The 14,454-nt window shown below is 40.8% G+C and overlaps 1 protein-coding gene across 1 annotated transcript; it reads right to left on the bottom strand.

The window, feature by feature from the left end:
- Positions 1-377: 377 nt before the first annotated feature.
- RBMX2 (RNA binding motif protein, X-linked 2) lies at positions 378-11,794 on the bottom strand. The gene is given in 8 exon segments (XM_005872745.2): positions 378-750; positions 753-998; positions 1,001-1,152; positions 1,840-2,017; positions 3,948-4,077; positions 9,607-9,658; positions 11,389-11,504; positions 11,713-11,794. Coding segments are annotated over 8 exon segments (1,002 nt in total). The 5' UTR covers positions 11,718-11,794; the 3' UTR covers positions 378-627.
- Positions 11,795-14,454: the final 2,660 nt, after the last annotated feature.

Raw genomic sequence — 14,454 nt, 5'->3', positions numbered from 1 at the left:
GCCAACTGGAAAGGTCACTGCAAGAGATCTAAATATCTATCACAAAGACTAGAATTCTAGAATTACCTGGTATTTCCTCTTTCCTGGACATTTCATTAATTGGAGTCATAAAGTCAAGGGCCATATTTATAAACTCAATTTTAGGATACATACTCTGATAAACACCAAGCATATTCCCAGGGACAATGAATTTTGCTCAAAACTCTAGCACAGCCCAGCCGGTGTGGCTCAGTAGTTGAGTGTCGACCTCTGAACCAAGAGATCACAGTTCAATTCCTGGTCAGGGCACATCCCCGGGTTGCAGGCTTGATCCCTAGTGTGGGGCGTGCAGGAGGCAGCCGATCAATGATTCTCTCGCATGATTGATGTTTCTATCTGTCTATCCCCCTCCCTTCCTCTCTGAAATCAATAAAAATATATATTTTTAAAAGTTTTAAATCAACCAAACTCCAAGGACATTTGGCTGTTGAAACTACTGCACTCTCAATAATTCTAATACTCAAGGGATTAAAGAATGCAACCTCAGAGATTTTACATACAGAAACAATAAAGCATAATTGAATTTTACTGAATTTTAAAAATGTAGTTCATTTCTAATTCCACTGAGTAGCTGCCCAGGCTTCAGCTTCAGTGATGCCTGTGGTCATTGGGATTTGAGGGGTCCAGGTCTCGAGAGTGCCGGGCCTTTTTAGGCCTATGGGATTTATCTCGGCTCCTACTTCTACTTCTACTTCTACTCTACTTCTACTTCTACGTCCCTCAGAATGCCCCTCGTGACAGCCAGAATGTATGTCTGAGCTTCGATCTCTGTCCCTATCCCTGTTTTTTTCTTCTCTTTCTTCCCTCTTGCTTGAGGACTTGTGCTCATGCTTGGGCTTCTCCCTCTTCAGCTCCTGCTCATGGTCCTCTACTCCCCCGCGGCAGGTTGTCTTGACCTCAGGGAAGCTGGGGTGGTGCTTCCACACCTCTCTAGACTCTGGCTTCTGACCCCTCTCCTCTCTGAGTTCTTGCTGCTGTGCTTTGTAGAGCCAGGGTCGTCCTTTTCCTTTATCATCGTGCTTCTAGGAGTTGAAGAGGAGGCTGGCTGCTCTGCCAGTTCCTCCTGATCAGTCTTCTCTTTTTCTTTCTTTCTTTTCTTTTTTTCCTTTTTGTCTGGAGGGAAAAAGGGGGTACAATCAATAAGAAAAGGGAAATCGCCTGGCCAACGTGGCTCAGTGGCTGAGCATTGACCTATGAACCAGAAGGTCACAGTTCGATTCCAGGTCAGGGCACATGCCCGGATTGCAGGCTCGATCCCCAGTAGGGGGTGTGCAGGAGGCAGCCGATCAATGATTCTCTCTCATCATTTATGTTTCTATCTTCCTCTCCCTTCCTCTCTGAAGTCAATAACAATATATTTTTAAAAAAAGAAAAGGGAAATGGAGGAGATGGGGGATATGCAAAAGGAAAGCATCCTTGGCAGTAGCGTCAAGCAGTCAATCTATCCTTCCAGAAAAGTGCCTCTGGGAAGCCAAGTTGGATCTGTCACCCTTGATATGTCAAGTCACTGTATAAGGCAATTCCCACCCTTAATAACCTCTTAAAGATCCAAATACAGTCATTTTCTGAGGTACTAGCAGTTAGGACTTCAACATATGCATTTTCAAGGTACACAGTGCAACCCATAACACTAGCCTTCTGATGATACCACCTCTCCTTTCCCAATTAAAGTAAGGTTCCCAACATCTCCCCCTCCCTCCACACATAAGAATTCATTATCAAGTCTCAGTGAATGCCCAATTCTAGGCAGATCAAATACTAACACTACCCAGAATCTTCTCTTAGGTCATAACGCTTTACCTTTTTTGTGTTTTTTGGTGGGCTTGTCCTCTTCAGAGCCCTCAGATGAATTTGATGAAGGGGTGTGAGCCCCACAGCCCTTCTCCTGGAGCTCTTTGGTCACAATATCCATTTCTTCTGAGTCCTTAGGAGTCCGATAGTTAGACACATGATCCACTCGGATAGTTCTTCCTTTAATCTAAGATAGACAAGCAATGTTTCAGCAAAGACATCACTCCTACCAAACTATTTGAACCCAGCTGCAGAGAACCATGGTTTGAACTATACCCATTACCTTCCTGCTAATTCTATTTCTGGAAAATCTCTAAAACAGACCTGCCCAACTGGTGTGTCATGCACATATACCTAGATATTAATTCGCTCAGCTCTCAGGACAGCCACTGGGGCCTGGGGCAGCTGGACCCCATGGGGCAGTTGCACTAGGTAGCCTCCTCAGCTTACCCCAGGGTGCCATACAAATATCTTAATGTTTTACATGTGCTGTGAAGTGAAAAAGGCTGGGAAGTTCTGCCCACAAGCAGCAGAGAAAAGTGCATAATTTATATGCACACTGAATAACCTTCAATCTGTAACAATAATTTATATTGAAATATACCATGGCAGCTAGAAGAAATTCCTGAAATCAAGCCCAATGCTACAGCTGCTTCCTTGACACAGCAATTAGAATGAGGCTAAGGCAGGCCAACAGTTGGGAGGGGGAGGAATCTAGAAAGATCATTGTGTTGTTTTATTTTGTTGTTTTTTTCTAGATCTATTCAACCACTTGGTTATTTCATCCAGTCCTGAAAGACCACTGTCTTTTTTCTTAAGCCCTCACACTTTGTCCCACCCCCACCCTACCAGAACAACTGGCTCACACTAATACTTTCACTGAAGTCACTCTCCCGGTGAGCAACAAAAACATTAACCCCTCACTTAAAACAAAAACATTCAGACAGATACAGACTTATTCTGTAGGCAAAGCCATCTGAAATTTGAAAAATGTCTGGATTTTATAATTCTAATACAAAAGCAGGTTTTTATTCTTATCTTTGGCCTAAGCAGCTTCTGTCATCTATCCTGTTCCCCATTTCAAAACATCTTTGAAAACATTCCTTTTATAGTGACTCCCTTTGACTGCTGGCTCTCTTAAAAATCAAGCGTGGAACCTTGTTCCACCCTGTCCTATAGTTTCCAACTGTTCAATTCCGGCGCAATCAGTGACAAACTCTCCAAGTCAAGTGTCAACTGCCAGCCTGTGACAATGCTCGTTCAACTGCAATGCTTTTCCTAAATGAGCATAGGGGACCATGTGGTGCACAGGTATGCCTGACCTCAGCCCAATGTCTCACTTATAGGGGTTGGTATTAGAGGAAAGAAGGACAGAAAACTTCAGAATGAGTTTTTTGTAGAATTTGTCATTAGATTTTTACCTAGAGAATATCCAGGGCCCAGTATTGATTGCTAAGTCAGTAGAGGCATAGGACAGCTATGTCCTAGACCATGCAGCCACGATAGAGCACCAAATCCCCTAACACAGGACAGCATGGAAGGGCAGTGTTTGTTAGTCTCTTTGTTTTCCAATACACCTGAGATAAGAGTGCAGTGTGAGGAGGAAAAGGTGAGAAATAGAGGCTTGGGGTGGGGTGGAGGGGAGGCATGGTATCTATGCTCCTAGAGAGATAAGTTGTTATGAGATGGGAAAAAGGAATAGGATGGAAGGATCATGAGCCAATGGAATTATTTCCTGGGATCATTTGTTGGTCAGTATGTCCCCATACCTCTGCAACCCTCACAAAATACTCAGCTGACCAGACTGTCCTTGAGCCTGTGGAGATCAGGTGTGTAATGAAATCAAACCCCTAGATCAGTGGTTCTCAACCTTCTGGCCCTTTGAATACAGTTCCTCATATTGTGACCCAACCATAAAATTATTTTCGTTGCTACTTCATAACTGTAATGTTGCTACTGTTATGAATCATAATGTAAATATCTGATATGCAGGATGGTCTTAGGCGACCCCTGTGAAAGGGTCGTTGGACCGCCAAAGGGGTCGCGACCTAGAGGTTGAGAACCGCTGCCCTAGATGGTAAAAGTCCAGCCAAATCCTGCTTAGTAAGCACACTCACTTTTATCCCATTAAAATTGTCAACAGCCAGAATTGTGCTCCTCTGGTCTTCATAGCAGAGGAAACAGAATCCTTTGGATTTCCCAGTCTTCTTGTCCCGCACCAGATTAATGTTAACGATCTCCCCATATCTATTTATTTTATAAAAGAGTAAAACATTATTGATTTAAATTGGAAAAATTTTCATATTGGATGACAAAATAAAATTCAAATAATATAATCTGTACAGGACACATATCTAGAACAAGATAACATAGAAAGGTTAAAAGTTAGACAAGGATATAACAAGAACACCCAATTAAAAAGTGGGTGGTAATATTAAGATTGAATATAAATTCAAGGCCCCCAAAAAGGTTCTAATACATAATAAAAGTACAAGTCATGAAATTTTATGTGCAAATTGACAAATCAAAAAATTTTAATTATGAAATTTAGAAATACAAAGAGAAACATAATGAACGTTATGAGAGATTTTAACATACCACTTTAAATTTATAACACAAAGTTGACAAAAAAAGTCAGGAGAGTTAATGTAATTGATATATAGTTATGTAACATAAATACAAGTAAACATGTAATTAATAATATAACAGTTAAATTGTTAACAAATATTAATGTCAGACTAGTAGATATAGAGATATATTTAAATCTTATAAAAAGATGACAATTTCTTCTCAAGAATCCTTGAAACATGTATTAAAATTCACTATAGCAGCCCTAGCTGGTTTGGCTCAGTGCATACAGCGTTGGCCTGCGAACTGAAGGGTCCTGGTTTTGATTCCAGTCAAGAGCACATGCCCAGGTTGTGGGCTTGATCCCCAGTGTGGGGATGTGCAGGAGGCAGCCGATCAATGATTCTCTCTCATCATTGATGTTTCTATATCCCTTTCCCTTCCTGTCTGAAATCAATAAAAAATTATATTCTAAAAAAATTGACTATAGCATAGGTCTCAATGTAAACTTAGAACTTGCAACCTACTCTCCTAGCTCCGTGGTCGGCAAACTGCGGCTCACGAGCCACATGTGGCTTTTTGGCACCTTGTGTGTGGCTATTCCACAAAATACCACGTGCAGGCACACATACAGTGCAATTGAAACTTCGTGGCCCATTGGCAGAAGTTGGTTTTCGGCCTGGACGAGTCTATTTTGAAGAAGTACTGTTGATATTTGGCTCTGTTAACTAATGAGTTTGCCAACCACTGTCCAGCTAATTAATGAAAGAGGAAATGAAACAAAGTAAAGAAAAAGTCAATGACAGACTATTTAGAAAATTACAAAAATGAGAATAATATATACTAAAACGTATGGGATGTAGCTAAAACCAAGAAAGCAAATCTAAGGAAAGCAGATGAGAGTTAATAAAATTCTACCTTACTCCTTTATCCAAAGGTAAATTCCAGGTAAGTTAAAGCATCACAAATTAAAAAATAAAGTCATAAAATTAAAATGGGAATTGATGGATACATTATATAACATGATCAAGTACATACACCTGGGCCCAGAATCTAGCATCTTACTTAATAGAAATTACCAGAGCCCTGGCCAGTATGACTCAGTTGATTGAGCATTGTCCCATGCACCAAAAGGTCATTGGTTTGATTCCCTGTCAGGGCACATGCCGAGGTTGTGGGCTCAAACCCCAGTAGGGGGAGTGCAGGAGGCAGCTGATTGATGTTTCCCTTTCACATTTCCCTCTCCCCTCTCCCTTCCTCTCTCTGTAAAATCAATAAAAACCTCTTTTAAAAAATTAAACTAGAACTTTAAAAAGAAATTAGAAGAGATGATTAAACTAAGATCAGGAATTATTTAACACTATTTAACATTGTAGGTATTGGCCAATTAAATTAGCAGAAAACAGATATAAGAAATGAAAAAAGAAGTAAAACTGTCTCTGTTTTAAGATTATATATAGTAATATATACAGAAAACCCAAGAGAATCAATGATAAGCAATGATAAAAACAAACTATAACAATTTAGTAAGGTGACAGGATATTAAGTTAACAAAAATAAATTATCCTTTCACATACAAGCAACATTCAGTTAGAAGATATATAATCAATGTATAAAGTCTTTATAAAGAAAACTTTTTAAAACTCCTGAAATATACAAATATAGATTTAAACAAATATAAAGACATCACTTGTTCTTTGATAGGATGAGTCAACATCATAAAGATATCAAAATCTTCCCCAAAGTTAATACTGAAATCTAATGTAATCCCAATTTAAAATTCAAGTTGTGTTTTGTTTTGTTTTTCCCTTTGGAGCTAGGTAAGTTGATTCCAAAGTCCTTGTGGAAAAATGAACATAATAGCTGGGAAAACTTTAAAAAAGAACAATAGTTAGGAGTAACTCTCCCAGATATTGAATACACTAAAAAGCTTTTATGATTAATTAGTGCTTTACTGGCACATGAAGAGACAGACCAATAGAACAGAATAGAAAACCAAGAAAGAGACTCATGTATATATGGAAAAATTATATATAAAGGTGACATCCCACTTTGCTGGGGAACATATGGGCATTTTTATAAATGTTGTTGGGACAATTAGATAGCCACTTGAAAAAAACATGAAATTGGATCCTTATCTCACACTATATAACTATAGATGGATCAGAGATTTCAATGCATAAAATTGAAACCACACAAATACTAAATGAGAACATAGATGGTTGGGTAGGGAGAAATACTTTCTAATTTTGACTCATAACCCAGAAACAATAAAAAAAAAGACTGATAAATTTGGCCACATAGAATACTAAAGGGGGAGACTATAAAGTGACAGCATGAGGGAGATTTTGGAACTGTTCTTCATCCTAATTGTGGGGGTGATTACACAAATCTATAAATGTATTAATATTCCTAAAAAGTCCATTTTACCATAATTTAAGCATTATTACAAATGAATGCATAAAATAATTTACAAATGAATGCATAAAAATAATAATTCTGCATAGCATAAAAATCACAATAAGTAAAGTCAAAAGACAAATGACAAACTAGGAGAAAATATTATTTGCAATTTATACCACAGATAAGGACCAGAAAGCTTTCCCCTTTTGCTATAAAGAACATTATCAGGATAACTGGTGAAGCTGAATAAAGTCTTTAGATAATAATATTGTGTTGGTGTTGATTTCCTGAATTTGATCACTATACTGAGATTAAACAAGAGAATGTTCTTGTGTTCTGGGAAATACACATTGAAGAATTTAGGAATAAATGGGCATCATGTCTGCAACTGACTCTCAAATGGTTCAGAAAAAAATAATATGTATACGTGGAAAGAAATAACAATAAAGCAAATATGGTAAAATGCTAACATCTGGGAGCTCTGAGTAAAAGGGATAAAAGTATTCTTCATACTATTTTATAACTTTTAAGTTTTAAACCTGAAATTCTTTCAAAAGAAAAAAGGAATATAGAAACTGGCTTGAAGGGACTCCTAACAGACCACATTGGAACAATTTGAACATCAAGATGCCCTGACCAGTTTGGCTCAGTGGATAGAGCATTGGCCTGCGGACTGAAAGGTCCCAGGTTCAATTCTGGTCAAGGGCATGTTCCTTGGTTGCGGGTACATCCCCAGTGGTGGGTGTACAGGAGACAGCTGATCGATGTTTCTAACTCTATATCCCTTTCCCTTCTTCTCTGTAAAAAATCAATAAAATATATTTAAAAAAGAAATAATAATGATGGCAAGGTAGTATAATACATCAAACTTTAAAAAAAATAAGTCCATAGTAATACAATACATGACAAAGTGTTATAATAGAGTTAATATTAATACATGAAGGGCTCTTATAAAATCAGTAAGAAAATGAGGAACAAACCAATAGAAAAAAAATAGGCAATGGATGTGAATATACAATTGGAAAAAAAAAACCAATAATAATGGCTTGTAAATCTATGAAAAAATGTACTCCTCACTGATGATGAAATAAAGGCAAAGTAAAATAATAATGAGAAGCCATATGGCAAATATTTTTAAGATAATGATTGCAGATTAGGAGTCAGAAAATGGGCATTCTAGTGAGAGTGGAAACTGCTATAACCTTTTCAGAGAGCAATATCCAACGTTTATAAAACATCTTAAAAATGCTAACATATGGATCCAATAATTTCACCAAGGAAACCATCAGGAATACATACAAAGATATAGATACCACAATGAACATAGCAGTATAATTTATAGCAGCAAATATTGGAAATTATGCCCAGCAATTTTAAAAAATGATAAAGAAGTACACCAAATTAACAGTTTTTCCTTAAAGTACATTCTATTATCTTCTTTATAGCTTTTTTTCACCAAATGTTCTATAATGACTATACATCACCTTGATAATCAGAAAACGAACTATTTTTTGAAAGCCACTGTTATCAATGACAAAGGCAATCTTCATGGAGAGAGCAATGTGTGTAGCTATAGCAGAGAATTAGAATAAATCCACACACTAGCTGATCAGCACTCAATGCAAATAAGACAAAAACAGCTCCTAGATGAAAGGCTGGAGCAGGTAGAGGTACCATGAAGGGGTAGACATTATAGGCTGCACCTTCTGTGAACTTCCTGATGCTCAGAAGTTGGAGGAAGCAACCTCTATCCCTGCCATGGCCCTCTGCCTGTATAGACTGCCCAGGCCCTCCACCATGGCCCTTTCACATGTATTGCCCAATGTCTTTCCCATGACCTTCTGCCCTGAATGCTGCCCAACCACTCAGCCAGGGCCTCCTGCCTATGGGTGACCCCAACCATCCCCTCCCATGGCAATGTCTCTGCCAGGGTGTGCTGGCTATGTTTGCTTGCTATATCCTGTTTGCCATGGTCCTCTACCTATACATGCTATCCAACTTCTTTGCAATAGTCCTCTGCCCCTGATGGCTACACAACCCAGGGGCCATGGACCTCTGTTCCTGTGAGCTGCCAAGGCCCCCTGGCTCTAAGGACTGTCTAATCACTCTGTGTAGCTCTGGGGTTGTACCCAGCCCCTCTCCTAAATCACTGCTGCCACTACCAGTGTGAGCTGCCAAGACCCTCTCCCACCCAGTGCTGCTGCGATCATCTCATAGAACAAAGAATGTAAGGTTCTCCTATTCATTTGTGTTCCTCATCAGCCTTTGATTCTCAGCCTCTGGGTAAAGAGACAGACTCTGCTCACCAACCTTACACTCATCTAGAAACAAAGAAAGCAAACTACTGCCTAAACCTTTTGCTTTCTTTCACCAATTCTGCTGTGCTTTGCCTTAATTCTATAAGGTCACACAGGTGTGAACCCAGAAGGGCCCTGTGATCATGAATTACCCCTAGTTTATAAGAGCCCAAGGAGATGGGCCAACATAGTATCTTCCTGGGAATTGCAGTCTGTTCCACTGTAGGCCCACACTGAACGATCCTCAGTGAAAAAGCAGTAAAAATAGACCAGAATTCCCAAGACAGCCTCCTAAAACATCCAACTTCTTGGAATTTTCCACACTGGGAGAGTTCTAGAACCATGTCCTGTAATTGACCTAGACTAGAGTAGGAGCTCCAGCCCTCACCATGCAGGCCGGCCAGTCAACCTAGAATGAAAACAAATGGCTTTTGTGATGCCACAAAAATACCTTATGGAAGCAAACTAGTCTGACAACCGAAAAGGCAGGACATGAAAGGGGACTTACTGTGAGAATACACAGATGATATCTCCTTCAGTCAGTTCATAGGGAAGTCCTCCTAGAAGAGAAAACCACATTTCAGTTCAACTAACATTTACCAAGTGTCTATTAATACCATGCACTAGGCCAGGTACTGAGGGTGCAAAAAAAGAGTAAGCCACAAGGTCTGCCATCAGAGAACTCAGTCTGATGCAATGACAGAAGTGAATATTGACTGCAACAATAGTACAGAAAAAGGAGTGACTGAGTAGAAAGGTCAAAGTTGCCACTAACCAAACTAATCCTCCTCACACATAAACTCTTATGGAAAAAGAAGATTGTTTCCAGAACAAAACTCTGCTTCCACAAACGTTCCTTGAACTCATCTACTCCTTACAAACTCACCACTAAGATCCAAAATCAGTTTAAATATGCAAATATTAACTCCACCTCACATAGACTCTGGATTAGTCAATTGTAAAGCATTTCATAGAAAATAAATTCCCCTGCAAGTTTCCTTCCTCATCTATAAAGTGGGATATTAGTACTTACCTCACAGAACTGTTATAAGAATTAAATAAAACAATGAATATAAAGTGTTTAGCACCATGACTGGTCAATCACCTCTTTGAACAAACTGTCAAATTACTGGATATGACACAAAGTGAATAGAGAGATGGTAATATGTACATGAACAGAAGGCCAGAGCTAATCAGGTGAGGAAAATGAATTCTGAAGGAAGGGGATTAGGGTAGGAAGGAATTAGCAGTAATATGGGATAGTGGCTAAGACCATGAGTTCTAGAATCCCATAGTTCTGGCTGTTCCACTTACTAGCTATGTGACCTTAAAAAGACCATTAACTTCTCAGTGCCTCAGTTTCCTCAGCTGTATAATGGGGAAAGGGGTGGTAATAATGATCTGAGACAGAGAAACACAAACACCATAAGATTTCACTTATATGTGGAATCTAAAAAACAAAAATGGAAAAACAAAACAGAAACAGATTCATAGATACAGAGAACAGATTGATGGTTGCCAGAGGAAAGGGAGGTTAGTGGGGGATGGGTGAAAAAGTAAAGGGATTAAGAAGTACAAATTGGTAGTTACAAAATTGTCATGGGGGTGTGAAATACAGCATAGAAAATATAGCCAAGTCCTAGCTGGTTTGGCTCAGTGGACAGAGCATTGGCCTGTGGATCCTGGGTTCGATTCTGGTCAAGGGCACATGCCTGGGTTTCAGGCTGGATGCCCAGGTTTCGGGCTCCATCCCCAGTAGACGGTGTGCAGGAAGCAGCCAATCAGTGATTCTCTTCTTTGATGTTTCTATCTCTCTCTCCCTCTCCCTTCCTCTCTGAAATCAATAAAAATATATTTTTTTAAAAAGAGAGAATATAGCCAATAATATTGTCATAAGTAAGTATGGTGTCCGATGGGTTCCAGACTTAATAGGGCGATCCCTTTGTAAGTTATTATAAATGTCTAATCACTATGTGTACACCTAAAACGGATACAATACTGTATGGCAAATGTAATTGAAAAAAATATATACAAATAGTAACAATGGTCTGAGAAAGTGGCAAGACTCTTAGTACAATGAATGGCAGAAGGTAACAGCACTGAGTTGCAGGGAGAGCAAACTAGACAGGGGAGAAAAGAAATATGGAAAACAGATTTATGGGCAGACAACAGAAAGAAATAAAACTGGGTGATGAATGTCGGGATGTATGAAGGGAGGAAAAGCTGACATGTTAGGAAAGCAGGGCAGTAGAGACTGAGGAGCACTGCTGGAGAAAGATGGGAACCTCACCCAGGAAGATCCAGGCGCTGTCTTTGTACTCGGAATGCCAGGACACTGTATCCGCCACCCCAAGCTGGGCCTCACGCTCATTCAGCTCATTGATCAGCTTCACTTTCGTTAAAGGGCTGCACAGGGGGGTGGAAGAGTAGACAAGTAAGTGCGGCCTGACCGGGGATGAGGGAGAGCAAAACTAGGGGACTAGTTTTCTAGAATTCGAGCCGCTCCCACACCTAGGCCGGGCAGACCACCCCAGCCCGGTAGGTCACCCCCGCGGCCCGCCCCCAACCGATCCCCCCATCCTCCCCCCTTCTCAGAAAGAAGCTGAAGTCTTACTTCATCTCCGCGGTTTCGCGCTCAGCACAGAGGCACCCACTACGGGAGAGGCTGCAGGACGCATGTGCGGCTCTGGCACCACCCGCCCACAGGACTAGGTGGAGTTCCGCTCCTCCAGACTAGCTCCGCCTCACCGGGGCTCAGCGCCTGCGTACTAATGCAGGAAGCGACTTTATTCTTCGGATTGGACGACACCTAAAGTGATTGGGTTAACTAAAAGTGTTTGCTGAATGAAGACTTGAAAAGGTGCCAGCTGTAAAAGCTGTAGCCCCAGGCTTAGTTAGCTGCAGTGCAAATCCCCACTGGGGCAAAGGGCGCGCGCGCGCGCGCACGGACACATACACATCAAAGCATCCCTGTTCAGGAGTTAGGCAGAAAAGTAATGCAGATATGTGAGAGGGTAAATCTCTTTTGTCCCTCAATTCCAATGTATAGATAACTGACCAGTCAGCCTCTATAGGCTTACTTGAATACCCAGTTTTGTGCGAGAGCTGCTATACTCACCCTTTTCCTTAGTCTCTCTCCTACTTAAGCAGAAGGCAGAAGTTAATATTGTTAAATTAATACCTAACACTTAAGCAGATAATGCTAGGTTATGTGCTAAGTAGTTTGCATGTATTGACCCCTCTATCCTCAAAATAACCCCAAAAAGTCTGTAGTTACCATCCCTATTTTATAGAAGAAGAAACTGAGGTTCGATGAAATTCATTAGCATGAAAGGTGCTCTGCCTCTACCCATGGGTTCTGGTTGACTTAATCAGTCCTTACTGGACATCTATATTTGTCCTGTACAGCAAATCTGTAGAAGGAGGGTAAGGTTGGGTTCTCTGTCCTCAAGGAGCTAATAATATTCTAGAGGAGATAAGATATATTTACTTTATAAATTTCATATTAGAAGTAATCAGGAACCCATAAAAGAGATAGTGGCAAATAATGTGTGATTTAAGCCATATTGAAGATTTGAATCCATCTTGCATGTGTCCACATCAATATCTTGTCTCAAACCATGAATGGTCTAAAATTGAAGGTCCAGAGCTGTGTAGTTCTGTGCAGACTTAGCTCTAAACCTTTCATAAAAGCACTTCGATAATTACAGTGCTGATGACAACTATAACCTCAGTGGCTCACCATGTTAACTCAATGTCCTGCCAAGAAGCAGAACAGAGGCCTCATTTATTCTCTGCCTTTCCCCCACTCTAAACCAGCTATTCATTAACTTTTTAGAATTATCTTGGCAATGAAAGCTAAACAGTGACAGATTGCATATGGGTTTTATCTGCTCATAGAAATCTTGGGTTGCTTAGTTGTATGGTTGAAGTAGCCCCTGCAGATGCAGCATTATCTGGTTGGATTCTTTAACCCAGCTGTGCCGTTGTCATCACAGTTCAAAAGGAAGCCAAAGCAAAAAGAGAAGAGTAAGACCAAATAAAAGGGAGGACAATTTAGGTTGAGCAGACCATGAGAAGACTGCTACTATCCAGTTGGTGGGTACGGCAGAGATTTTCTGAAGCTAGGAGAGCTGAAAACTGTCCCAGTTTGCCTGGAACATCTCAGTGAATATGCTTGGAATTGTTAGGAATTGGTATGTAAAATGATACATAGAGATTTTCATAAGTGAGTGTAAAGGTGGTGGGGGTCCAGAGGGCCCTCTAAATTTGTCATCCAAGGTGGCTATTAGTAATATCCACCAATAACATTCATGTAGTACCCACTGTATGCAGAGCTCAGTTCTAGATTCTGCAGACAATGCTAAGGAAGCCAAAGGCAGTCCCCATATTCAAGGAAAGACTAAACAAAATATCTAGCAAAATTAATCTCTTCACTTCATAGTTCTTCTGTTCCGAGTTATTATCTCATGCCTTCTAACTCTTTAAGTACTCTTATGCCAAGCCCCTCTTCTCTATTCTTTCCTCCCCCTGGTCTCCAACATGAAGCCTCAACTTCAGCCAGACTCCACTTCTGTTCATTTGCTCAAAGGCCCCTTTCATTATGCAAACTAGACACCTCTGCTGAGAGAGCCCTATATCCCAGGGCCACTCTCCTCCCACTGACTGAAACCTGCCCCAGTTCCCAAACTCCCATCAAGGCATCTCTCATGCAGAAAACCTTTTCTGACCTTGCCAGCCCACAGTGATGGTTCCCACTTCTGAACTCTGCAGCACATCCCAATTCTTTTATGTTCTCCCTGCAGAAAGATTGTAAGATCCTAGAAGGTAAAGGCTCTGCATTTTTAAGCCCTCAACACCTCATCCCTCAAACATTTTCCTGCACACAAAGCAAGCACCCAATACACTTATCTATATACTAGAGGCCTGGTATAAGAAAATTCATGCAAGCCGAAACCAGTTTGGCTCAGTGGATAGAGCGTCGGCCTGCGGACTGAAAGGTCCCAGGTTCGATTCTGGTCAAGGGCATGTACCTTGGTTGTGGGCACATCCCCAGTGGGAGATGTGCAGGTGGCAGCTGATCGATGTTTCTCTCTCATCGATGTTTCTAACTCTCTATCTCTCTCCCTTCCTCTCTGTAAAAAATCAATAAAATATACTTTAAAAAAAAAGAAAATTTGTGCAATGGGGGGGGGGTCCCCTCAGCCTGGCCTGAACCCTCTTGCAGTCCGGGAGCCCTCTGGGGATGTCCGACTGATGGCTTAGGCTGCAATCTGGCCTCCCTCTGTGGGAGGCAACTGGCATGCCAATCAGGGGATGGCACTGGCTGGCAAGTGGCTGCCCCTGCCCCCCATCC

Source organism: Myotis brandtii, unplaced genomic scaffold (assembly GCF_000412655.1).
Source record: "Myotis brandtii unplaced genomic scaffold, ASM41265v1 scaffold39, whole genome shotgun sequence".
Classification (NCBI taxonomy): domain Eukaryota; kingdom Metazoa; phylum Chordata; class Mammalia; order Chiroptera; family Vespertilionidae; genus Myotis; species Myotis brandtii.
Note: the sequence above shows the minus strand (reverse complement) of the source record. Positions and strands in the feature narration are given on the sequence as shown.